This window comes from Xiphophorus maculatus, chromosome 16, assembly GCF_002775205.1.
Source record: "Xiphophorus maculatus strain JP 163 A chromosome 16, X_maculatus-5.0-male, whole genome shotgun sequence".
Taxonomy (NCBI): domain Eukaryota; kingdom Metazoa; phylum Chordata; class Actinopteri; order Cyprinodontiformes; family Poeciliidae; genus Xiphophorus; species Xiphophorus maculatus.
In genome coordinates, this window is record NC_036458.1 from 11,027,488 (window position 1) to 11,053,034 (window position 25,547).

The 25,547-nt window shown below is 39.8% G+C and overlaps 2 protein-coding genes across 8 annotated transcripts in view; one reads left to right on the forward strand and one right to left on the reverse strand.

The window, feature by feature from the left end:
- The window catches only part of LOC102220073 (brain-specific angiogenesis inhibitor 1-associated protein 2-like), a 60,023-nt gene extending 43,204 nt beyond the window's left edge, over positions 1 to 16,819 (forward strand). The window contains exons 7-15 of one of the 4 annotated variants that reach the window (XM_023348994.1): positions 856 to 1,008; positions 8,553 to 8,795; positions 8,980 to 9,211; positions 9,412 to 9,613; positions 9,759 to 9,827; positions 9,904 to 10,063; positions 10,296 to 10,333; positions 13,832 to 13,874; positions 15,465 to 16,819. In XM_023348994.1, coding sequence (XP_023204762.1) covers positions 856 to 1,008; positions 8,553 to 8,795; positions 8,980 to 9,211; positions 9,412 to 9,613; positions 9,759 to 9,827; positions 9,904 to 10,063; positions 10,296 to 10,333; positions 13,832 to 13,859 — 1,125 coding nt within the window. In that variant the 3' untranslated portion in view covers positions 13,860 to 13,874; positions 15,465 to 16,819. Of the gene's footprint in view, positions 1 to 855; positions 1,009 to 8,552; positions 8,796 to 8,979; positions 9,212 to 9,411; positions 9,614 to 9,758; positions 9,828 to 9,903; positions 10,064 to 10,295; positions 10,334 to 11,937; positions 13,255 to 13,831; positions 13,875 to 15,464 lie in introns of those variants that run through there. The other 3 variants (XM_023348991.1, XM_023348992.1, XM_023348993.1) reach the window with 3 other exon arrangements.
- LOC102226057 (serine/threonine-protein kinase LMTK1-like) overlaps positions 16,393 to 25,547 on the reverse strand; it is a 30,715-nt gene continuing 21,560 nt past the window's right edge. For 3 of the 4 annotated variants that reach the window (XM_005801464.3, XM_023348988.1, XM_023348990.1), the window contains 11 exons: positions 25,347 to 25,426; positions 24,798 to 24,916; positions 24,624 to 24,711; positions 24,352 to 24,485; positions 23,902 to 23,986; positions 23,691 to 23,812; positions 22,894 to 23,043; positions 19,114 to 22,309; positions 18,889 to 19,036; positions 18,448 to 18,651; positions 16,393 to 18,364 (listed from right to left, as the gene is read on the reverse strand). In XM_005801464.3, coding sequence (XP_005801521.1) covers positions 18,336 to 18,364; positions 18,448 to 18,651; positions 18,889 to 19,036; positions 19,114 to 22,309; positions 22,894 to 23,043; positions 23,691 to 23,812; positions 23,902 to 23,986; positions 24,352 to 24,485; positions 24,624 to 24,711; positions 24,798 to 24,916; positions 25,347 to 25,426 — 4,355 coding nt within the window. In that variant the 3' untranslated portion in view covers positions 16,393 to 18,335. The remainder of the gene's footprint in view (positions 18,365 to 18,447; positions 18,652 to 18,888; positions 19,037 to 19,113; positions 22,310 to 22,893; positions 23,044 to 23,690; positions 23,813 to 23,901; positions 23,987 to 24,351; positions 24,486 to 24,623; positions 24,712 to 24,797; positions 24,917 to 25,346; positions 25,427 to 25,547) is intronic. The other variant, XM_023348989.1, reaches the window with a different exon arrangement.

Here is a 25,547-nt window from a genome sequence, read left to right on the forward strand (position 1 = left end):
AAAGAAAGCAGAAGTTAGAAAAAGCACAAAGATATGGTTATTCTGATTCATGATTTCTACACATATTTCATTTCACTGATGTGTCCAAAGACCTTAACTATAGCAGCTTTCTTTTGAAAAAAATAAGCAGCATCTTCCACTCAAAATGGTTGAATTAGTGTCATCTGGAATTATAAGATTCTCACCACCACTTGGCTAATGAAAGACCCAACTCTGGGTCGCTTACAAGTGGGAAAGAGTGTGCCCTGCTGGTCACTAAATGAAACAACACTTGGACTAGGGTCACATACAAATTTTTCTTTAACAGCAGGAAGAAATCTTAACTTTAAAAACTTAATCAAAATATTGCAAAATCTTGTTTTGATTAAACCTTTATATATTTATTACACTTAATCACAGAAATGTTTGCTTTGTTTGGCCCCTGAGACTCAAAACTTGTCTATACTTGTCTATATTTCTACAGTCAAGTTAATTGATCTCAGTTATTCAGTTCAAAAAGTGAAACCTGTATGGAGAAATGACATGCAGAAATAAAATGTATATTTCTGTTGAAGATTCTGAGTAAAGATATTTGACAATATTCTAATTTATTCTTTATTCAGTATTTTTCGACATTTTCTCCACACACCAGGAGATTGGTCTTTGTAAATGTGTTTGTTTAATGGCTTGGAAGAGCTGGCTGAACAAATTCACAAAATGAAAGAAAACAGTCATAGCAAATACATGTATTTATAAGCCATTTTTAAGCACCTTTTAAAAAACAGCTATTATGGGCAAAGTGCTATAAACGAGCAAGACCTGAATACAAAAGCAAACAATGCTAATGCCTGCATATTATTGTGTGTTCCCTTTCAGTTTGTGGAGACCATTAGCAATAAGCAGACAGAACTAGACACCTTCATAGCCGAGGGCTACAAGACGGCCTTGTCAGAGGAACGCCGCAGATACTGCTTCCTCGTGGACCGACAGTGTGCTGTGGCCAAAAACAGCAGCGCCTACCATGGAAAGGTAAGTTAAAATGCTCCTTAAACCTTGATCTAATTCAGTTTTCCTTCCATTTAGAAGCGAGTCATTTATGACAGCAAATGAAAAGAACAAAGTCTGAACTTTTGCTGCACATAATTTACACATTTTTCAGTGTAGATTTTACAGGTTCCGATGCTTTCATCTAAACTGGTTTAAATGAATGCATCACTATTGCTAGTTTACATTGTTTTCCATCCAATGAAGGTGGAAAATGTTAAATGAGATCATTAAAAATGGTAATTGGGAAGATGGCGGAGGGAGAGGTCGCATAGTTGGGTAGCTCTCCGAGGTCGGTTAAAAAACCCACAATAAGAATATTACTCGATAGGTAAAACTAAGGTATGAGTGGGACGAGCATGAAAAGAAGTCGGAAAAACAATAAAAAGCAAGACGAAAGCGAAGAGTTGCCTGCAACGGGAAAAAGACCCACACGCGAAGCTAACGAACACGAGGAAGACAAAGAGGAGAAAATGGAGGAAAGTGTTAGCACGGTGACGCTGCAAAACGGGTTCGCCACCATCAGAACTGATATCAAAAACTTGAAACAAGAGCTGTGTCGGGAGCTAGCTGAGTTCAAGGATGAACTGAAGAAAGAGATGAAGGAAGAAATGGTGAGATTCCGACAAGAAATAGACCGCAGGTGGTCTGAGAATGACCGGGAGATCCAGGCACAGCGAACGGACCTCAGCGAGGCGCAGGCACGGATAGAGGAGGTGGAAGAGTGGAAGACGGATGCTAACGAGGTGCTAATGAAGATGGTGGAACAAACACAAAGAATGCAGGAAAAATTAACCGACCTCGAAGGGAGATCGAGGAGAAACAACATGCGAATCTTCGGCCTGCCAGAAGAGGTAGAGGGGAAATCTACTGCCACATTTTTGGAGCAACTATTCAAAAAGGAACTCGAACTACCGGAGGGGACTAATCTCCAGATTCAACGAGCTCACCGAACACCCGCATCCAAGCCGAATGCAAACGCAGCACCGAGGTCAGTCGTGGTTAATTTTCTGCAGTATGAGACCAAAGAAATGATATTGAAGAAAGCCTGGCAGACAAAGATTCAGGTAAAGGATAAGCGTATCTATTTTGATCACGACTACCCGACTGAGATTGTACAGAAGAGAAAGGCATATAGCGGCATTAAAAAAATATTGAAGGAGAAAGGAATACGTTTCCAGACACCACTCGCCAAAATGCGGATACACTGGGAGAATGGAGCGAAGACATACGAAAATGCTAAGTCAGCAGCGCAGGACATGAAGGAAAGGGGATACAACGTAGCTGAGCCGGGAGGAGGCGACGCGGCAACGGAGGAAAGGAGACGAGGAGCGGCAGGATGGCAGAGAACGAAGGGGACAGACCGGGACCGAGAGGCGGCTCATCGAGTGAGAGAAAAGCTACACAACTTCCAATGGAAACCCTAGAATGTTTCGCTCACAGAAGAAGTCGGTCAAGAAGAAATGAGGTATGGTCACAAAAGAGAATAAAGACTGGGTCAAAGTGCAAGACTTCTTAATTTCACAGAATTCATTACGAACCGACGGAGAGGGGATATAAACTTTTAAGTTGGACATGTCTAGATGGAGTAGTACCCCACGGGATGGGAGTAGTACAGGATCTAGGGAGGGGCCCTCAGCAAAGGTGAGGATTTCCCCTCCACCCACCAACGGGGACTGGGGAAGAGGGATACCCCAAGTACGGGAAGTCAGTTTGATTTTAGGTTTTTGTCTGGTTAGTATTAGTTCATGTTGGTTAAGGTGTGAGTTGCTGGGGAGCTTTTCAACAGGGGTCGAGAAATTATTTCCATGACTGATATCAAGATAATGTCGCTAAATGTGAACGGGTTGAATGTACGGAGTAAAACAGAAAAGGTGATGACTAAATTGAAAAAGGAAAACGCACAAATTATATACTTACAAGAAACACATTTATCCAAATCGGAGCATGAAAAACTTAAAAAATATGGTTGCTGGAATATATATTACAGTTCATATGCAGAAGGACGTAGAAGGGGAGTAGCTATATTAATTTCGAAAAATATACAATTCGACAGCAAAAAGCAAGTAAAAGACAAAGAAGGAAGATACATAATATTAAAAGGAAAGATTGAAAATGAATTAATAACTATGATAAATATATATGCACCCCCGGGGAGTAACAAAGAATTCTTTAAAAGTCTATTTAATTTAATAGCTGTGGAAACAGAAGGGATTCTAATTTGCGGAGGAGATTTAAATGTAGTTTTGAATCATCACTTGGACACAACGAGCCACAAAAAAAATAAAATTCACTTAACAAAATTTATAAACGTATCCCTAGAGGAGATGGGAATGATAGATGTATGGAGAAAAATGCACCCATCAGGGAGAGATTTTACACATTACTCGGCTGTCTATGGGGTACACTCCAGAATAGATTATTTTTTAGTCAAGGAAGATGATAATCACAGGGTGAAGGAGTGCAAGATAGGAGCGGCAGATGTGTCGGATCACAATCCGGTTTATGTAAAGATGTGCCTAGGTAGTAGGAAAAGAAATACTGTATGGAGATTAAATGTGGGAATATTAAACAACGAACAACAAAAAGAAAAGATTAAAGCAGAGATAAAACAATATATTGAGGAAAATAATAATGGAACAGTAGACCCAACAATAGTGTGGGATGCCATGAAGGCAGTTATTAGAGGAAAGTTAATAGCTATAACGGCGCATGAAAAAAGAACCAAATTACAAAAATACAGGTCAAACAATGAGAGACTTAGAGAACTAGAAAAGAAATATCAGATAACAAAAGACCCAAAGATATACCAAGAAATCAAGATGGCCAGGGCCGAAATAAATGATATACTATTGGGAGAAATAGAAAAAAAGAATATATACCTGAAACAGAACTATTATGAGGCAGGGTCAAGGGCAACTAAACTGCTAGCAAAACGTATTCGAAAACAGCAAACAATTAATACAATAAACAAAATCAGGAATCCCAACACAGGAGAATTAACTAATAATCCAGAAGAAATAGAAGGCATTTTCCGAGGATATTATGAGAAGTTATACACACAACCTGCAGGTGCTCAAGAGGGGGAAATGAAAACCTTTTTAAACACATTAGATTTACCAACAATTGGCAGAATACAAAATGAGTCACTGACAGCAACAATTACAATAGAAGAGGTAAAGGAGGCGATAAACTCACTTAAAAACAATAAATCACCAGGCAGTGATGGATACCCGGCAGAGTGGTATAAGATTTTTAAAGAAGAATTAGTCTCAATACTTACAGCATCCTTCAATTGGACACTTAATAATAACAAAATACCTCCTTCATGGAGAGAAGCTATAATTACGGTCATACCTAAACAAGGGAAAGACAATGAACAATGTAGTAGTTATAGACCAATCTCACTATTGAATGTGGACTATAAGATTTATACATCCATTATCTCTGCTAGATTAAATAAATGGGTAACAGAATTGATAGAGGAGGATCAAACAGGATTTATGAAAGGACGACAAACTCACGATAATATTAGAAGAGTATTGCATATAGTGGATCAAGCGCAACAGGAAAAACAAAGCACCATATTAGTAAGTGTCGATGCAGAAAAAGCATTCGATTTGGTGAATTGGACGTTTCTATATAGGGTGCTAGAACGATTTGGATTCAACAATAAATCAATATTGAGTATAAAAGCATTATACCATCAACCTATAGCGAGAATAAAAATAAATGGAAGTCTGACAGAAAAATTTAACATACAAAGATCAACCAGACAAGGATGCTGCCTATCACCTACCTTATTTGCACTCTTTGTGGAACCTTTGGCACAGGCAGTTCGTCAAGATGAAAGAATCAAAGGCGTTACAGTAAATGGTGAAGAACACAAAATAGGACTTTTTGCAGATGATATAATAACCTTCCTTGAACAGCCAAATAGATCGTTGCCAGTTTTGATGGACTTGTTTGGAAAGTATGAATATCTTTCAGGATACAAAATTAATGTAAGCAAAACACAGACACTAACACTCAACTATAACCCATCAAAAGAAATACAGGAAGCATTTCCCATTAAATGGAACACGAAAGAAATAAAATATCTAGGAGTCAATATTACTAAAGAAATATCTACATTGTTTAAAGCGAATTATAGTAAAATAACCCAAGAAATACAAAAAGATATAGATAGATGGAATACTTTACCATTGGATTTGAACTCGAGAGTCGAAATTATCAAAATGAATGTGCAAGCGAAACTTCTATATCTGTTCCAGGCATTACCGATAGAGGTGAGTCAAACTCAATTTGATATCTGGGACAAGATATTATCAAGATTCATCTGGGGGGGCAAAAAACCAAGAGTTAAATATAAAACGTTACAGCTACCGAAAGACGAAGGGGGTTTGGGCCTACCAAGACTGAGAGAGTACTTCTGGGCAGCACAGCTCAGGCATGTGGTGTGTTGGTGCTCGCCGGACTATTCAGCAAGGTGGAAAGACATGGAGAAAGAGTTTGGAGGATGTCCAATTCAGAGTGTTATTGGAGATGAAGATAGATATGAGAAGATCAAGAATTATAAAGATCCGATCACTAATTTTACATTGGAAACATGGTTCAAAACATTGAAAAAACACAAAATAAAGAAAGAAATGAAAGTGCTTAGGTGGATAGCATACGACACGGATTTTAAACCATTAAAATATGATAAAGGATTCAAGCAATGGATAGGGAAAGGGATTACGGGATGGTATACCCTCCAGGAAAATAATGAGCTGTTGAGCTTTCAACAAATGAAGGACAAGTATAATCTAGATAAACATGAGTTCTACAGGTATTTGCAAATGAGAGACTACTATAGGACAGACATCAAACGGGACACTAAGATGGAAAGGAATAGTGTGATTGGAGTGGTACTTAACTCTATTAATGGAACTAAAATGAAAACCATCTCTACACTATATCAAAAACTAATGAATAGGCATTCTACAAAGTATATTAAAGAGAAATGGGAATCAGAGTTTAATATGACAATTACGGATAAAGACTGGATAGATATGTGGAAAACACAACAGACATCTACTAATTCGCGGATATGGAGGGAGTTTGCATGGAAGAACCTTATACGTTTTTTCATCACGCCTAAAATTAAGAATAAATATAGTGATACAAGCGCAGAGTGTTGGAGAAAATGCGGAATGATGAATGCTGATCACTCGCACATATTTTGGAACTGTCCAAAAATTGTTGCATTCTGGAAAAATGTTTATGTATCTGTGAAGAGGATACTGGGGTATGATATCCCTATGAGTAGCATGGTATTCTATCTATGTAATTTTAATAACACCAAGATTAGGGTAAAAGATAGATACCTGATTAAGATTCTGTTAATAGCGGGTAAGAAAGCGATCACGAGGAAGTGGGGGAAAGAGGACCCCCCATGCCAAGAACATTGGACTGAAATTGTGGAAGAAATTTATATTATGGAAAAACTGACACACAGATTGAGACTGCAACAAGCACAAATGGAAAAAAAATGGACAAAATGGACTATATTCAGGACATCAGAGAGCGACAAAAGAGGATAAAGGCCTATGAAAATGAGAGACAATAAGGTAATAATGAGTACAAGCCCCCGAGCAACAGTTTTGGTTTCTTTTTATTTTGGGTAGAGGTGGATGTGTTGTGTTCAAGTTCACTGTATATGTAAATAAATGTAAAAATTTCAATAAAAAGTTAAATGTAAAAAAAAAAAAATGGTAATTGGAACAAATTATGAAAAGTGTTTTGATAAGGATAGAACTGTGAATGACATGAACAATGTGGTTAATGGCTTTAGCAATTTATTTGTACATGTAGAACCTAAGTTAATTGAAGAAATTCACAATATAGGTTTATTGATCTAATTTTCCTACAAAATTCACTAGAAAATGGCTTTGAGAACAAATAGAATGAATAATTCAATATTTAGTTATATGTGGACCCCAGGAAGAGTAGCCATTGTTACGGCAACGGATAATGGGGATCCAAATGAACAAACACGTGTGGATGATAAATAAGCAGGCAACAAAGAAATTTAAACCACTATCCCTTTTTATGCCACTGTTGCCTCTCTTGCCCTGTTGGGATGCTATTGTTTAAAGAAATCCATTAGAAGGAATACTTTCAGTTTTGCACTCCTCAATTAGGGAATATAGAGAAAAACATGGACCAAGATGACTGGTCATATGAAGTGAAAAAAATCTCTTGAGAATGCTATTTGAGGCAGACATCTAACAGAGCATGTCACCTTAAGCACACTTTTCTCAGCAAAATATGATGGTGTCAGCATTTTGCTGTAGGGATGCTTTTCTTCAACAGTGACAGGTAAGCTGGTCAGAGTTGGAGAAGATTGATGGAGTTAAATTCAGGGCCATACTGCAAGAAAGCTATTAGAAACTGCAAAAGAGTGGAGCAAAGGTTCACCCTCCAGCACAACAACCCTACACCTGCAGTTAGAGCTACAATATTGGTTTGGCCAGGAAATTGTGAAAACCATATAAACTTCCAGTGGTCAGTTATGAAGTACTTTTAATTACATAAAGTCGCTATAAAATACAATAAAGTTTGTGCGTTTGTTTTGAATGGTTTTTCAAGACTATTTTAGACTGAAAACTGACTATCTAATGAGCTGGACTAAATCTGCTACTTGTACACACCCATTGTTTTCATCCCTGTTTATCATTTTTACTGATTAATGCTGATATTTGAAGCAAAGAGCACTGAAATTCTAATGAATTTACTTCCTCATTTTATGATCCAGAAAAATAAGGTGGTGTTGAAGAAGAATGTAATCCATTTACATATGTATTCTTGTTATTGTGTGGGTGTGCATGCTTCAAATGCATGCCTCTCTGTTTCTCAGCAATTTCAAATTCATGGGTAATGGAGTGCATCAGTCACCTGGGATTATGGGTGGGTGAGAGCTGCCAGCCTGAAGATGTGGCTGCAGGAGGACGGTGTGTGTCGACCACATTCCCCACCCCCCTCTCCCAATATGAAGTCTAGTCATTAATCAGCATGGGGGTGTGTGTGGGAAGTGTTCACCTTCACCAAACTCATGAACACGCTCCCAGAGAGTTCCTTATGTGCAAGATATCTGTGTTACGGGGGAAATGGGAGTTTAATTTCATTGTATGTGAAAGCAAAAAGTCCATTTTGTGCTTGTGTGTGTTAATTACATATACTCCTTTGTGTTAAACATTAAACACTTTGTCTGTATTAGTAAAACGCAGAGCTGTGTCCACAGGCTGGGAAATACTGCAGTGGGCAGCTTGGTTGTGTGATGGTCTGCTTTACCCACGCAGCACATCATCAAAGCTGCACAAAGGGCAGTGGTCAAGGATACACACAGAGAAACATTTATATGGACTGGATATGGAAGGATAGTACTGAATAAAAATGCCTTTTCCGGTATTTACAGTGAGCCTCTCTTCTTCTAGTCTTGCTTTTTTTCTGTATTTGTTTCCACATCCTTGTCTGTGTTCTCTCAGGGAAAAGACCTTTTGACCCAGAAGATCCCAGTGTGGCAGCAGGCCTGCTCAGATCCCAACAAACTGCCAGACAGAGCCATGCTGCTGGCCCAGCAGATGGGTTCTGCTGCTCTTGGAGGCACAAGTCCCCTGCACTCCTCCAAATCCAATCTGGTCATCTCAGACCCCATACCGGGGGCTCAGCCTCTTCCTGTTCCCCCGGAGCTGGCTGTTTTTATGGGGAGCGGCCTCGGACACCCAGCGGTGAGAAAATGAATGGCTGATATTTTATGCATTTGTCTGAACAGACTGACTTTAACTTAGAGCCACATTAACCCATTGAGTCATTCTTTCTGTTTTTATTGGTGCAATGAATCTGTGATTACTGTGATTTAATATCGAAATATTGTCAGAATTCGTCTGATTTTATTTTCCCCACTTGCTCCAGAGGCTGATGGGCCCGGATGGCATGTCGATGGTCAATGGAACGACAGGAGTCCACGGCGAGGAATACTGGACAGATGGGGGTTCAATGTCTGTGTCTCAAGTTAGGCCAGCATCCCCTCAGACTCAGGCACAAGGCCAGTCCCAGGTCCAGCCCCAGAGACAGGTCAGCGACGTCTACTCCAACACCCTCCCTGTGCGTAGGCCTGCTCCTGCCAAGAATAAAAACCCAGTGGGTAAGCTGGCATGGACACACCTTGGACTGTATCATACTGTCATCGATCTGTGAAAATGAAGCAAAACCGTCACAAAAATATTTGACTACCAAATTTTTCTTTCTTCTTTTATTATTGAAATGTGTTAATAGATTGTCATGTAGCATGTGGTAGCTGTCCACTCACCAATCCTGCTTTATTTAAAATTCAACTTTCCTCAGGCGAGACACGGACTCTGCCCAGGTCCAGTTCCATGGCAGCCGGACTGGAAAAGAACGGGCGCTCACGCGTCCAGGCCATCTTCTCCCATGCCGCAGGCGACAACAGTACCCTGCTAAGCTTCTCCGAGGGAGATGTCATCACCCTGCTAGTGCCTGAGGCTCGTGATGGCTGGCACTATGGAGAAAATGAGAAGAACAAGATGTATGTCTAGTCCATTTTCTCTCAACACTTCCTATAAAAACATATTTCTTTTTTTTTTAATTTATAGATTGTAAAAATATATTTTGAAGGATTTATCTATCTATTAATGTGTGTCATATATTTGAAATAATTTCATTTTCACCAGGCGTGGCTGGTTCCCATTCTCCTACACACGTGTGCTCCCTGAAAGCGATGGCGACAAGCTCAAAGTGAAGTACGTCCTGCTTCTTTCATGAACGGTTTTAAAAGCTCAAATAAGTTCAAGCCTTAAGGCTGAGGTCTTTTTGCAGTTCCAGTCTCCATCATGGTAAAAGCAGCAGCACTGGGAACCTGCTGGAGAGCGACGCATCACTGCCCACACCTGACTACGGCCTAACTGCCCGACTGTTGGCACAGAGCTTAGCACAAACCCGCCCACGGCCCTACAGCATGGCAGGGTTCGCTCCACAGGTATTACTAAACGTAGCATCCATGAAATGTGCAGATTGTATGATTGTTGCACTTGTGTGCTTAATTTGCAGCCTCCATCTGAGTTAAGGCTTTGTTGCATAATTGGTTATGAGTAATCCTGCAGTATGTGAAAAGTTAGACTTCTGCATAGTTTTTTGCTTCCACCTAGTGTCTGTATTTTAAAACAACAGGGCTTTACCACAATAAAAAAAGAATTCCTTTTAATTTCCAGCCTGCCATTGAGGATTATGACAGCCGCTTTGCCACAAGGTATGTAACCCATCTTGCATTCCCATGAATTTATAATTAGTGCTTTATTTATTTATTTTTTAAGTAATTAATACATGAGTGATTTTGAGTTATGGTACATAGATACTTAATGGAAGGAGCAACTGCTTTACATAAATCATATTGTTCCAGTTAAATGTCAGTTTTACTAATTTCCAAGCAGGAATAAAGTTAATCAGCAAAATATGATTACTATGTCATAAAAAAATTGTTCACATCTTAGAATTTATTAGGGTTTCATTTGTGCAGCTGATTTGCACCATTGTCATGTGATTGCCCATTGTGAGTAGCTATGAAACAGACAATAGAGCCTACAAAAATAGCTGGATGATGTTTTCCCTGCAAGAAACAAAAAGGAGCGTTTGTTTTTTCAGCACCACTATTTAGATTTTGTAGTAATAAAGATTTGTAAGTCTTTCTTTTTGACAGTAAACCTTTGTGTTTTTCTTTAACATGTGTACATACAGTATATGTTGAAGGAACTGTGACACTTATGTGTTTTGTAGGCCATTTTTTGTATTTTACTTTCAAGATGACTATATGTCAGAAAATTTGTATTTTTACTTAAAATACATTTTATATTATAATATGAAAATTGGGGTGGATTAAATTTTTTTTATTTGGTTAAAATCTTCGTTCAGTAGCAACAACAAACGGCTGGTATTTCTTCTTAAGCTTATCAGAAGATCAAAACTGAATATAAAACACCTTTTGAAATTGGATAAATAGTTTTTTTTTTTTTTTTTCCTTTTTAGATTTTTATCTCTTTCCAGTGCTTCAAAAAATAAAATCTACTTTACTGAATACATTCAGGCAGGATCAATTTACCACTTTATGGTCCAATAGCTGCTTTGGAAGACAATTTGAATTTTATTCATATCAAGGTCTTGATACACTTTAGGTTTGTTTTAAGATAACAGTTAGAATCTAGAGTGCTTGTTCCTGTCTAATCAGCCAGCACATCCTTCTCATACATGTATATAAATGTGTGTCAGGTGGCGTGCGCTTAAGACAGAGAACAGTGTCCTGAGATGGATGTTTATCTGTACAGGTGTTTATGACGTACGTGTTGTGACAATATACGTCCTGCTGAAATCACCTCAGCCATTCCTGCCTGGAGCCTTTTGGCACCAAACGTTTAGTTGCTTTTCACAATCCCGTCTGCTCTAAATGTGTTTATTTATTCTGTACCGGTATTACCATCTTCCAGGGTGTATTTACCCTCACAGATGAATATTACATCCCTCCAGCTATGGAGATCACTGTGTAATTTCCTCATCAACAGCAGCTCCTTTCTTGTGTCACCGTTTTGTGTCATAGAAGCAAACATAAACTGTAAAACTTTGATTTGGGGAATGATCTTGATTTCTGTTTAGGGGTGTTGATGATGGAATTGAACCTCCAGTCTTTCATGATTTTGGCAGGTGTGCTTGGAGTTTTGTAGGTGGGGTCAACAACAGATTTCCTGAATCCCCATCTACATTACTTCTGAACGCCACCATGCCTTCTTGTGCCTGTCTTGTCTCTCTCCATTTCTCTCTGAGTGTGTCCGACCTGGCAAGCTTCCTTCTCTCTTTGTTCCACAGTGACAGTCCTGATGGCAAATTGATTTCGACTGTGTGAGAACAGACATACAGACAGACTCAGACAGCTCCGGATAGCACAGGGGCCTCCTCCTCCTCCTCCCCCATCTTTTCCTTCCTCTTCCCCTCCCCCTCCTGTCCACTTGTCTGCACCTCTGCCTCCACTCCTTCTCCGAATGGAAGAGGCCAATTTCATCCCTCCTTTCTGTCCTCTCTTCCTCCCCGGGTCCCTCCTTTTCCTACTCCTGTCCGTCCTGGGTGCTGCTGCTGCTTCTGGCGTTGGTGTGGACAGTAGCGGCTGGTGGGTGGAGGATTGCGTTGAGCGTGAGATCCCGAGCGGGGCCTACCTGCTCGGCATGCAGCGATACGGACTCTGAACACTCTCTCTGATCACAGTCCGCACATCTCGGACTGTTCTCTCAAGAGACTGCCTTTGCTACTGCTCGTCTTTCATGCATGTACATGGTTGTGTCATTTTGTCAGAAACTGAAAGACATGTTCATGTACTGTTCAAGTGCCAAAAGTCTTCAATGTTGTTGTACTTAAAGCCACTGACTGAATGGCCTTTTTTAAAGCACCATGGGGCCCCAATACTGTTGAGTTCCCACCAAAAAACAGGCTGAAAAAGCTTTGTTTCAACAAACGCTGTCCAGCAGCTTGCTGTGTTTCTGTTTTGAGAACTGCCACAGGTCCTGCTGTGCTTCCTTGTGTCAGTGCTAGAACTTTCTTTCCAGAGGGTGTGTCATATCTGCCTTACTTTGCTTGTCTTTTTTTTTGAATAAACACAAACATATAAATTCTTTTGTTTTCTTCCCAGTCCGTCTAAAATAAATGTGTACTTGGTTAAACTTCACACCCCCAGGCATACTTGTTTATTTCTTTGCTTTTTTTGCATTCCTGGCTTACTTATTGCCAGGTACCTTGGTTAAATTAAAATACTGTTTCTTTTTTTCCCACTTAAAGCTGTACCAGTGAACTTTTTTGTTGACTATTCTTAAATTACAGCTGTGATTAACTTGAGATTTACTTATCAACACAGCTTTCTGCAATTTTCCCTGTTTTTTTTCTGATTGTATTCCTTGAGTGGCTGTGCAGTTTTGGTCTTTTCTTTTAAAGGAAAAAAAACAGTAATAATAAACACTGTCCTTGTAACATATTTCCAGAAAAAATAGTAAACATACTGATGAGTTGAAGCGTTTATCTTATGCATGCCGTGGAGGGGGAAACCAGAAAAATGTGACACTAAAAATTGACCTTGAATGTATGGTGACTTTTTACAAAGGTATTCTAAATAAAACACATCTCTATATATTAATAAACTGTTCTGGTCTGACGAGGAATCTGTTCTGCCACTGACGAGGCATTTTCCTTGTTTCAGTGTGTCTTTATGCTCTTTTTTTCATACTAAAAAGTAACATTTTGTGAGTAGTTCCGTCACGGCTGTGTCCCATGCATGTTTCATCCCTGCCTCCTCCCAACACCCATATTACATCTGCACTGCCTTTTGTCCTTGTGGGGAAAAGAAGAAGTAAGTGAAGGGGGTGTTGTGTTTCAGTATTTGTATTGTGGGGAACTGAACTTTTCCTGCCTGCACCCATTCCTTGGATTTTTGAATTTTTCTTGTGAGAGTTGTACTTGGTTTAAAGAAATGACTTGTTTTTCGCAGTTGATTTTGGTCCATTCATGGTAAAATCCGTCTCCATTGAAGTTGTGTTGAATTGAGACGGCATGTAGAGCATGAAGTGTTGCACTCCTGACGTGCGTTTTTTATTTCTGTCTTACCAACGTACAGTATGTTTGTCTTGCATCAGACTAACAATTGTCCATACAAGTTGTTGTTCCATGCATGATTTGAGGTATGAGCCATTCAAACCCCAAGGTTCTCTTTACCTTCCAGTTTGGGTCCAGAATTGTCCCGGTTCTGAGGGAACAGGACCGCCGTAAGTCCCCCAGTCTCCATCGCCTCTCAATAAACTAATCACCTTTGTTTTACTTCTCTTTATGAATGCTTGGTCTCATCTCTTTTTGCTAATTGTCTGCTGGAATAGGATATTGGAAATTACTGGTCTTTTTGGTTTTGGCAATCTGGCACTGTGGCAGGCCATGGGTTGGGCTATTTTTTTCTTCTTTCTTTCCATAACCCAATATCATCCAGATAAGACACTAACCATGCATGCCTACATACAGACTCTGACAAATGTGTTGGTACACCTGGTAAGAATGGGTAAAAAAGCCTTAAAATTTATATCTTATCTCTTAGGAAGAGTCCAAGCTTTAATTTTATTACATTTGCATTGGGGGAAAAAATCTTAAAATCATTATTTACTAAAACACCAGTTGTACAATTCTTAATAACTTTAACAATACATTTAAAATAAATGAAAGAAAGCATTCTTGAGTTTTATTTTGACAAAGATTTATTTGAACATGTCCAAATAAGATTCATTAGGTAGGTGTAGGGAATTGTATTAACTGCGACTCTTGACATTGCAGCATTGACCCAATAATAATTCTTAATCTCGTGCTGTTTTATGAAGACTGTTCATTCTCCTCAGAATAATTTATGCTTGAAACTGACGGCTTGACCTACTTTCTGATTTATTGGACTAATCACTATCTGACCACTTGGGAGGCCACTCAGAGCATTGTAATTTAATTTACCAATGGATCAGTTAGTCCTTTTAACATGAAAAAAACAGAATGACATGTAGATGTTACATTTATGCTCATAATACATAGAAATGGTTATTTACATATAATGGAACTAAGTATATATGTAGTATTCAGACCAGGTACACATCAAAGGCAATTATTTGTATTTATCCCATAAGTTCCCTTCTCAACAGCCAACAAATGGTATGTGGAAAAATATTTGATGAACACTGTTAAACATGAAGGATTAGTAAGATGGGATGGATTATGATCTTGAAAATTTGTCTAAATTACACAGAAATTGTTAAACCAAAATTTTGCCTGTTATAGCCCTCCATGTCATCCATGGCTTCCAGCTGAAAAGAAAAGTGGGAAAGAGAGCACCAAGGAGGAGTGGTTGAAAGATTGCTCTGCATGCTCCAACCTTGTAAAATCTGACAGTTGAAGACCTAGTGATGTTCCACTAGCAAAATTAGTTTGTCCAAAGTAATCCAAGTACCAATTTTTTTTTCCATTTCCGATTTTACTAAAAAACATTCAAAATCTACACCTGATAATTTTCCCCTTTCTTGATAAATGTGCTGAAATTAAAAGTTGGATTGGGTGCTTTTTACAGACATTTAACTAGGATGCCAACACATTTTTCCAGTTCTGCGTTACAAACTGTTTTTCATTAATAATGTTTGAAAAGTTTTTCATCTCATGCTTGATCTCACAAAACAGCAACTTTTTTTGATCACTCTTAGATGGTAAAAGTAAACTATCCTTGGGTGTGGTTAAAACGTCTAACCATGTTTCTGTGTGTGTGTATAGATAAAATTGGGAATGTGCTGACTAATAACGGTGAGTGTTCCTTGTCTCGTCCCTCATCTCTGCAGCGACCGGTCCCTCGAGCTCTTCCTCCGTCCCTCCTTCTCTGACGATCGGTCTGCACCCATCTACTACTAGCAACCTGCCGCCGCCTTCTTTCCACCGATGGGCATCTATTCTATGAGAGGAGAAAAGTGGCCATGACTTGCATGTTTTATATTTACCACAAGAGGGCCCAGAGGTGAGATCATCTCAACAGATGGCTTGTTCAACCTCAAATTCGGTTTCTTCTTTTATTGAAAATTTTCTTTGAACTTCTTAGAAACCAACAGCTTCAACCACAATTAAATGTCTCTGCCTGAACTTTTAAAGGTGATGGTTTATAGATTTATTAAGTTACTTAGGTCACAGCTGTTCTGGATAAGGTAAGGCTAGGACGTTTTTCTTTACCTGCTTTTCTGTAAAAATATTAGATTTTCTTAGTTTCATCTTAGTTTTTCTTTAATACTGTAAATATTTCCAAAGGAGTGGGATCTGAAAGCAGGTCCACAGACCAGTTTGTCCCTATGCTTCAAGTTTGCTTTTGTTAGGTCATTAAGATGATTATATTTGTTAGTGGTGATGCAGGACACCCAGACTTTCAATCTCCTGTGCCTTCTTTGCTTCTTTGCTGGTTTTGTAAACAAAACAAAAAAATTGTTCTTATTGTTGCATTAAATTGGTTTAAGGGTAATTATGTGCAGTGAAGTTCTGCCTGCGTTTTTTTTTTTATGAATTCTGCCAATATTCATGGGAATATTTCAGTTTTTTTATATATATATATACAGTATGTGGGCAAGCCTCGGTAGTTCACAGTAATACCCTAAAATATTTTTTAATTGCTAACTTTTTCCTTATAATTTTAATTTAATTAATTTTTATTAATTCTTATTTTTTATTAATTTTTAGTTAGTAAATGATCAGGATATGGGGAAAATCCTAATACTTTCTCTCTCCTTTTTTTTTTAGCATTCAGGGAGTGGTAGATATTCAGATAAGCTCCAGTATTATCTTTTCAGATCTTTCATTCTCAGTATTACAGGGCACGCTGATCTAAAACACAGACATGTTTTATATAAATTAGGATGTGTGAAGATGAAGACTAAAGATGTTCAAATCAAAGAAAGAAATATTGTTTGGATGAATGAGCAGCAATGCTTTCCAATAAGGCATTGCGCTCTGAATTATGAGTTTGTTTTTAACAAATGAGTCATTTACACTGATGTGATTATACTTGCATCACAATTAAATGTCTTTTTTTTTATTTTTAAACATAGCTGTCCTTGTCTTTATTTCTATCTTCTCTCCCAGTTTGTACTGTATCCATACTGTAAAGAAAATGTGTTTAAATTATCTTGTCAAATAAATTTAAACTTGCACAGTTGTCATACTTTGTCCTTGTGCTCTCACATTTGACTGTTAAGTTTCACAAAAGCCCAGCGATGTAAACCAAATAAAATATACCACAAATACAAGAAGGGGGAGAAAAGGTAATTGGATTTATTCATATTTTTGGAGGGGGTGGAGAGTACAACAGCGATTACTGAGAAAAAGATGGAAACCGCAACAATGTCACTTCTGGTGCATAGAGCAACCTCACCTTCCCTAAAGGCATCCGCCATTTAAAAGCCAATGGGCTTTGCAAATTTTCTTTGGCAAATTCAATAAACGCTCATCCTGAATTGCATTTTTGAAATGCTCATACAAAAATACTGGCAACATTTTCTTAAGCTTGCACAACTTAAAAGGCAAAGTGAGAGGGGAAGGCATTGAATCTTGGAGCTACAGGAGGATAGAAAGGGAGGGAATACAGCAGTTGATACAGCATTAATAATTCTACTTGAGCTACCTGCTACATGTTGATATAATATTCATACAATATACCAGATATGTCCTTTTCTGAATGTCTTGGTTTCACCTCAGGCTCAGGCATTCACCAAAAGTGTAACAGCTCATTTGTATACAAGACATTTTTTTAGTCATTTTCTTAGAAAAGATAAATTAACATGACAAGTGACATTCCACATTTATGACTGGGATGTTTACAGTGACACCACAAAGTTCTGTGGAAACGCCTCTCGATCCATCTGATTCTATTCTTAAGAAAACATTTTTAAAAAAAAACCTGAACAAGAGTAAACAAAACTGCAGCTGGCACTGAATGAGTGACTGAATGGAAACAGAATATCTTGTGTTTGACCATTTTGTTCCAGTTTGGGAAGATGAAGAGTAGCTAAGGCTACACAAAGTGCAATGTAAACCAAAAGGACTAGTAATTGTGACTTAGGTACTGGCATTTACATTTCAATCGGTTGAATTTTCACTCAAAGTGCCACAAAGTGAATATTATATGATTTCAATTTAAAATACTCCCCAACTTTTATGGCTTTCTATGAAGAAACTGTCAAGTACTGTTTTCTGCTTTTGATTAAATAATCAATAACAGTCTTAAAGTTGCCAGAACTAGTTTCCAAGCAGATGTGAAAAGGCAGCCAATGGGAGAAGCAGCTATGAAGCCTTGCTTATTTTTCCATTTATGTTTTAAACATTTTAAACAGAAAAACTGTTTCCAAAGAGGAACGGCAGCTTCATAAAACAAAATTATGTTAGATCTGCAGAAACAGGATTTTTTTTACCCCAAACTATATTATATAAATTTGTGTCCACATTCTGCAGTTCTCAAAATCAAATTTCCACTCGTACTGCTATTGCACTTATGTCAAGAAATAAAAGGTTTGTGCAAATCAATAATGTATCTGACCACAGTATGAGGCAATGCCTCATAAAGGTTCTTGAAATCAGATGTCCCAAACACTAATAAAAATAAAACTCTGTATATCATCTTGAATATAATAATGCTGCTTTTCTGTCTCCGCCTCCTCTGGTCTCTCCTTTGAGACTCAGTGTTTTAGGTTATCTTCGGTATTCCCTGTTGGACACAAGAGATTTTTGAATGCAGAACAGCATATGATGAATCACTCTAAAGTGTGTAGGTGGGTGTTTATTACATACCTGTTGCTGTGTCTGTGTGGGAGTCAGATACGTGTGTGATGGAGAACCGAGAGACCATGAAACGGTTAACTGGAACAGCAACAGGTTTAGGAACTTCAGGTGTATCTGTGATAGAGGTTTGTGAGAACTCAGGATCAGGAATGGTGTCAAGTGAGGGTGGACAGGTCTCCACAGAGTCCTCATCTTCCCATTTGTAATTTTCGTCTGTGTAATGGTAAAACATAGTACATGTTAGAGCTGCACTGATAAGCATCAATTAGTGACATGAAGACGACACCTTTTAGCTAGAGTGGCCCTGACTGTTGGCCAGCAGGTCAAAAGCTCATAAACCTGAGTTATTTACTGGAAATTCTATTCAAAGGGAAATTGGTGTTTCCAGTCAGAACCTTAGCTAAAGGTTTGGGATAAACAAACCAACATAATGGCATTCTTAGCGCATACCGTCTGCTGAGTTGTTTCCCTCTGTTTCTTTAGAAAAACAGTGAGCATCGCCAGATTGAGCTTCGAGATCTGCGTTTGACGTTTCTTGTTGACTGGGCTCCCCCCCAGTGGGAAAGGAGCAGTCAGCCAGTTCTCCAGTAGGACTCTCCTGAAAATTACATTGTTTAATTCATAAAACTCTCAGAAGCCAATATGGTGCAAATTTGATACGTGAATATGCCATACCTGGTCAAACAGAAACACCGTCACATCGTCAAAAAAGGATACTGCTTTTTTCTTCCTCTCCAGCTCCTCACAGAAGGATTGGGTAAGCATGGAGGGCATCTTCAGGAGGCTGCGGAGGTGTCTCGCCCTGCTGCAGTCGCTCACCACCACCGGCACTGTCCTGAAATCCTCTTCGCTCTCCTCGCTCTCTTCATCTTGGATGTTGTAGGTTCTCAGCTCTTCATCAGACTCGCTTTCATCAGAATCATCTTCATCCTCAGCCTCTTCCAGCGGAGCTCTTACGTCTTCTCCACAAAGCTCCAACAATGACGAGGAGGTGGAAAGGTCCTGAGGGCCGTTGGATTCCTCACACAGGCTGTCGCATTCCTCTGCGTCGATGTCCTCAAAATCCTCCTCGTTTATTCTCCCACCCTCCCTGTGGTTTTCTTCATTGACATGACCGTGTTCAGGCACCTCTTCCTCCTCAGTGGATTCCTCAACATTTTCATTTTCTTCACTGGGTTTTTCTCTGCATTCAGAGTGGGAGCAATGAGTGACAGATGAATGGACAGATGAGCAGCTTTCTGCTCCCCTGCTAGCCTCTTCATGGTTTGCAGAGACTTCCAGGACAGAAGAGGAGGCTTCTGACCCACTGAAGGAGTTCAGCTCAGATGCAGGCTCATTCCCCGAATGTTCAGTGTCCAACCCCAGATCATCCGCAGGAGCAGCTTCTTTGGTGAGGCACCCACCCATCTGTGGAGGAAGTGGTGACAGCATGGACAACTCAGGTGTTTGAATATTGTTGGCTAAGTACGAACTGGCCTCTGAGAGATTTGCCAAAACACAGCTTTTGAGCTGTCTCAGGTTTGTTAAATTCCTTCCACCGTTTAGACTGTTTTCAAGAGAATGTTCAACTGCAGAGTTAAAAGTATTGTCAGAACCATGTTTCTTAGATTCTGCAAAAAACCCGTTGTCTTCCTCTCTGGGACTCTTGTCACTTTCTACGTCATAGTCCGAGAAGTAGGCTGAATCCCTATATTGATTATCAACAAGGCTCTTTACATGTACCTCTGAGGTGATTGTTGAAGTGCAGACACCTGGCCCTAAACCAACATGTAGCGCAATTTCGGATTCTCCACCCAATCCAGGGCAACTTTCACCACCCAGTGGATCTCCGAGCTCTTTGAACATAAACTCTGGAGATTCATTATTTTCTGTGTCATAGCCACTGTCCAGAGATTTGGGCAGGATGGGTGTGTTGTAGGGATCAGGGCTGAAGGCCTGGTCACAGGAGCTTGCCACAGATGAAACTACACTAATGGCACCCAATGCATCCGAATTCACCTCTGAAATCTTTTTTGGGCTGAGGTCCTCCTCCTCAACCTCACTGAGGTCAAGGTTGAAGTCAGCAAAGATCCCTGATGTAATATCGGCCATGTCATCTTCCTCATCCTCACTGTAGTCACCAAGTTCAAGCAGGCAGCTGCTGGAGTTCCTAATGTTTACTGCATGTTGCTGGTTTCTGCTGCTTTTGGATGGCTCTGAATAATTCAGCCTTAAGCCACTCAGACTAACAGATGTTCCAGCTGAAACTCCCTGCCAGATGTTGCTTCTCTGCATATCAGACAAGAACCCTGTTTGATCAGTCTGAGGGTCAATATTTTCTCCACCTGCACCACTGCTATTCTTTCTTGGGCTGATAAGAGCATTGCTGCTTTGAAAAATATCCAAACTCGCAGGCTTCTCCTCTTGAGCCGACTCTTTGTGGCATATTTGGATGTAAGAGTCTAAACCAACAGACATGCACAATGCACTCCATTCAGGGCCTTCTTCGTTGCCCCCCAAGGTGCCACAAGGCTTAAAACTTTGGAAGGTTCTTGTCGTGTCCTTGGTTAAAGCCCATGCATCGGATGTATCAGATGGAACAGCCTCACAATTGTCATTCCCACTGTCTGGGTGTCTGCTGTCAAAGCTGTTGTTGTTTGCTGAACGGTTTGAGATCCAGTTGGTTTTATCCTCAACTTCTCTACTTTTCCGTCGACCCAATTGCAGATCGTCATCATCCTCTCCTACATCTATATCAAAGTGGTTTATAATGGGTAGCGTCTTTCTGATGGGGCCCAACATGTTATGGCAGCTTTCGTTGACTGTGCTATGGCCTGTGTGTGGTTCAAGGTACGGATCGCAGAATCCTAAACTAGGGCTGCTGACAGCCTGGGATAAACTACGTGGGTTTTCTAACACACCATCTGCATGAAGATGGTTTGTTTGAATCTCTGGTGTCTTTTCGAGGGGAGAGGATTGCTTCTGTGTCTTAGGTGGAGGTGAGTCATCACAGCAGAATGCATTACTGCTATAAGACGGAAGTGAATTATACGAACAACCTGACTTTACTGGACTGTTGTTAGACGAAGGGCTCAGCAGTGGGTGTGTGTGTAGTTGAATGGTGGGACTTGAATCATTTGATTTGGTGTTGTCAGTGGTGGACCAGTAAGAACTAGATTTGTTTTCAGATGACAACCTTCTGGTAGCAGATTCCAGTTCTGAACAATAGTCGCCAGTGCCATCATCAATCTTGATGTTGCACTGGACAGGTTCTTCTATACGAATGTAATACTCACTGCCAATAGAGGGGCTGTGGGCACTCAGCACTGGAACGACACTGGTGTGTTCTGATTCATAATAGGATGGGGACTTGCTTGATGTCAGACTGTCAGCCTTGCAACCCACTGAGGTACTCCCTGTGTTAGAATAGTAAATATCCTGGTAGTGCGGGTTCTCCTGACCCAGTTGCCCGCTGGTGGAGGAAGAGCAATAAGGTTGCTCAGCTCGGGCCGGCTCCCACTTATACTCGAAATTGAGTCCATGGCTTGTCTCAGTGACGGTCAGGAGGTCATCCCCTGTTTCAGAGTGAAAGCTGTCAGAGAAATGCTCCAGGAGGGGGAAGGAGGACGAGGCAGAAGAGGCCAGCTCCGCTGCCTGAGCTTGGTCTGCACTGGGGATGTCACCAGGGGTGGGAGTGAAGACTAGGGATGCGGACGCAGCTGTGTGTGACGTGCTGCCAAGCAAATTGGGTTTCAAGGCATTCCAGCGTTGCTCAAAGTCTTCCTCAGCTTCACTTGAGCCTTTGGCACACAGGTATGTGACCAGAAGGTGCACTTCCTCACTGCTGGGCCTGAGCTCTGGCTGCAGCCAGCAGAACTGCATAACTTCATACCTGAAAAGGTATAAAAATATTTCACATTCTTACCAGCTCTGACAAAATTAATGGTATTCTGGATAAGGAGGAGAAGTTAAAGAATTGATCCTAGATAAACAGCTAAGCAATTTAAAGAGAACCTCAGAGGTCAGCACTTTGCAGCTACACCTGGCATTTATTTACAGCCAATAACTCGCAGGGTATATAAGGAGGGTGTAGTATGGCTGCTGACTCAGTTGAAATATTCTCTTTGTGTGTCAGTGTAGCGTAGTGCCAAATGTCTTTCTCATTGAACAACAACAGTAAAAAATTAATAGGCATAAACAATGATCAGCTGTCTTGCAGGTAAAGATGGATGAGGTGATTTAACTCTGCTTTATGTCAGGAGGGTCATAAAGAATAGGAAGACTATTAAGAAGTTGCTCTCACTTGCAATGAGAACTATAACTGCAATGCTCGGATGCAACAAAACATCGGCTGTTAATGAAACAATTGCCCAGTCAGGCCTAAAGCCTGGTGATGTTGAATATCTAAAGTCCTAACATGTCTAGGGATCAACGTTGTACTTCCCCTAAGTGGGTAAACATGGAAGCATGCCTCACCAGCGGTCATCCAAGGGGAACTGCAGCTGAGGTTTCGGTAGCTTGAGCTGCTGCTCCTTCACAGCATATGTCAACACCTGTCTGTCAGAGTAATGTCTGTACGGCTGGTTTCCCAGCTCATACAGCTCCCATAAAGTCACACCCAAAGACCTGGAGGAATGGAGGAAATGGAAGTCAAGATGCTTGATGCTACAAAATGGAAAAAAAAAAAATATTACAAACAAGGACAAAATCGATAGCAACACAGTGCCACAAAAAGTATGTTCTTAGTTGTAGAGATAATCAGTTATTGCTTTTTTAAATCACACTTACAGATGAAGATTTATTTTTTATGAAGGGAGCTATCAAAAAAATACAAAATTTGAGGTTATTTTTTTATCTTAAGTGATTCCAAGGAAGAATGGCATGGCACGTTTTATTGCCCTGATTTAAACCTGAGAGTACTTAATATTGAAGTCAGAGTGCTGGCTCAGGATTATTTTTCAAGATTTTCTAGTAGATGGGAAAATGTATATTTTCAATAATGACATTTCGAGATTCTTTAGCAGTAAAGCTTTTGAATGTATCCAGTTTACATTTGATGTTTAAGTTTGATAAACTTAAGCATTTTGAGGCAAATAAGCAAACCCAGAATAAATTTTTAAGGTTGCAAATACATTTTCAAAGCATTGTAAATGAAAACAGTTCTGACAATAAATAAAACAATATTAGAAGAAAAGAATATCTAAGGATGTTGCATAGCCTTAATACAGCTACATCTGTGACGGAATTTTACAACCTTCCTTCAAAATTCCCACCATATGTTGCTGCTTTTGGTTTGATCAACAACCAGCAGGTTTCCGTGGACTTCATCTATGAGTTCTGGTGCGATCCAGCGCAGAGGCACCCAAATCTGATCTTGGGTTATGAAATAGTCATCCTGCATGAGCAAACATAGAGCATGGGGTTTATCAATGGAAAGGGGGTAAAAAGTAAAAAGAAAAATGTATATTTGATTATAGAGCTGACCTTATATCGGCTATGAGACAGCCCGTAGTCTCCAATCTTCACAGACATTTCTGATGTAAGAAGGCAGTTTCGCAGGGCCAGGTCACTGTTGTGCCAAAGAAATACAGAGATGAACTTGCATCAAGTGTTGATAAACATCTTTTGCAGAAATCTACTGTTCCTTTGTTTTGTTTTTTAAACCTGGTTGTACAAGGAATGAAACATTCAGTCTAATCTCACCTCTTTTACATGTTGAGTTTTTCAGCATGGCAGTCATGGCAACGAAAAGAGGTTCACCCCCAGCAACAAAATCACTGATGCTGGAGTTTGTGTCAAGTACTCAGGCAGCACCAGGATGTTGTTGCAGGAAGAGACCAATAGGGGGCACACAAAGCCTTTGATTTGATGTTGCTCATTTAGTGCAGTAAAAGCAGGTTTAATTGTTAAGAGACTGAGACCATTGTTATGCACCTGTGGATAAAGTTGTATTTATGTAGGTGGAGGAGTCCTGAAGCAATGTCACAGGCCATTCTCTGCAGGATCAAGGCGTCTGGAGTCTCGGAGTCAGTAGCCAGACAACTGCCGAGGTAATTCTTAAGATCTCCCTGAGAGGAGGAAGAAAGGAAATGAGGGTTTTAAGTGTCCAGTCTGTGCATGATTACAAGTGATGCAGGGCCAAGAATAAAAATAGGGAGGTATTTATAAGGGAGCAAACAACATTTTACACTAAATTGTTTTCATACCAGAGGACAAAACTCCATGACCAGTAGATAGGGAGTGACCTCTGAACACTGCGCCAGGCATTGCAGGAGTGCAGGATGCTGAAGGGTTCTGGCACAACAACAAACACTTAAATAGCACCCATTCTAAGAATAAATAACATTAAACTGAAGTTTGTTACTTTTCATGGCACTGACCGATATGACTGGGCCTCTTCTAGGAATTGGATTTGGTCCTGGACGCTTGCACTGGCCTTCAGCTCCTTCACCACCACCTGGGTGGTGCTGATGCCTGCAGTGACCTCCCCCAACAAAACCTGTGGGATTATGGAAAGAAAGAACAGAACAGTCAAGCATTTTTTTTTTTTCAGAAACAGACTAGCAGTGGGGACATTAAGTAGAAACAACATCAATATAAAGCTGCAAAGTTTAAAGCTGGAAGAGGGAATGGTGTGAGGAGAAATTCAAGAGCTGCAGTAACGTTTTAAACTGCAAGAAATCCACTGTAACTGCGAGTTTCTTCTTTCTCCCACAGAACGAACAACCTGACAGACGTGCCAAAGATTTTCCTTGGCCTTCAGAGTTTCATACCATTTAACCTCACATTCCAGAGAGTAAAAACATCAAATGTAGTAAGAATAGTACAGATAATAAGTCATAGCAATTAATTATAATCAGGCAGATGAATCAGTATATCTAGGCTCTATTAGAAAACTTTGTTAAAATAAAAAAAGAGAAACAAATTACCTTTCCAAACCAGCCATGTCCAATCTCTTTCAGATACAGCAGACTATGGCGGCCAATGTCAGAAGATTTCAACAGCTGTACTGAAAAGGAATAACAAACAACACACAAAACTACTATTAGACTGGACAGAACTGTGTACTCTACTGGTTGATTTGATGTGATAAGAAAAAACCTGTCTTAAAAAATTTTTATAACGATGTA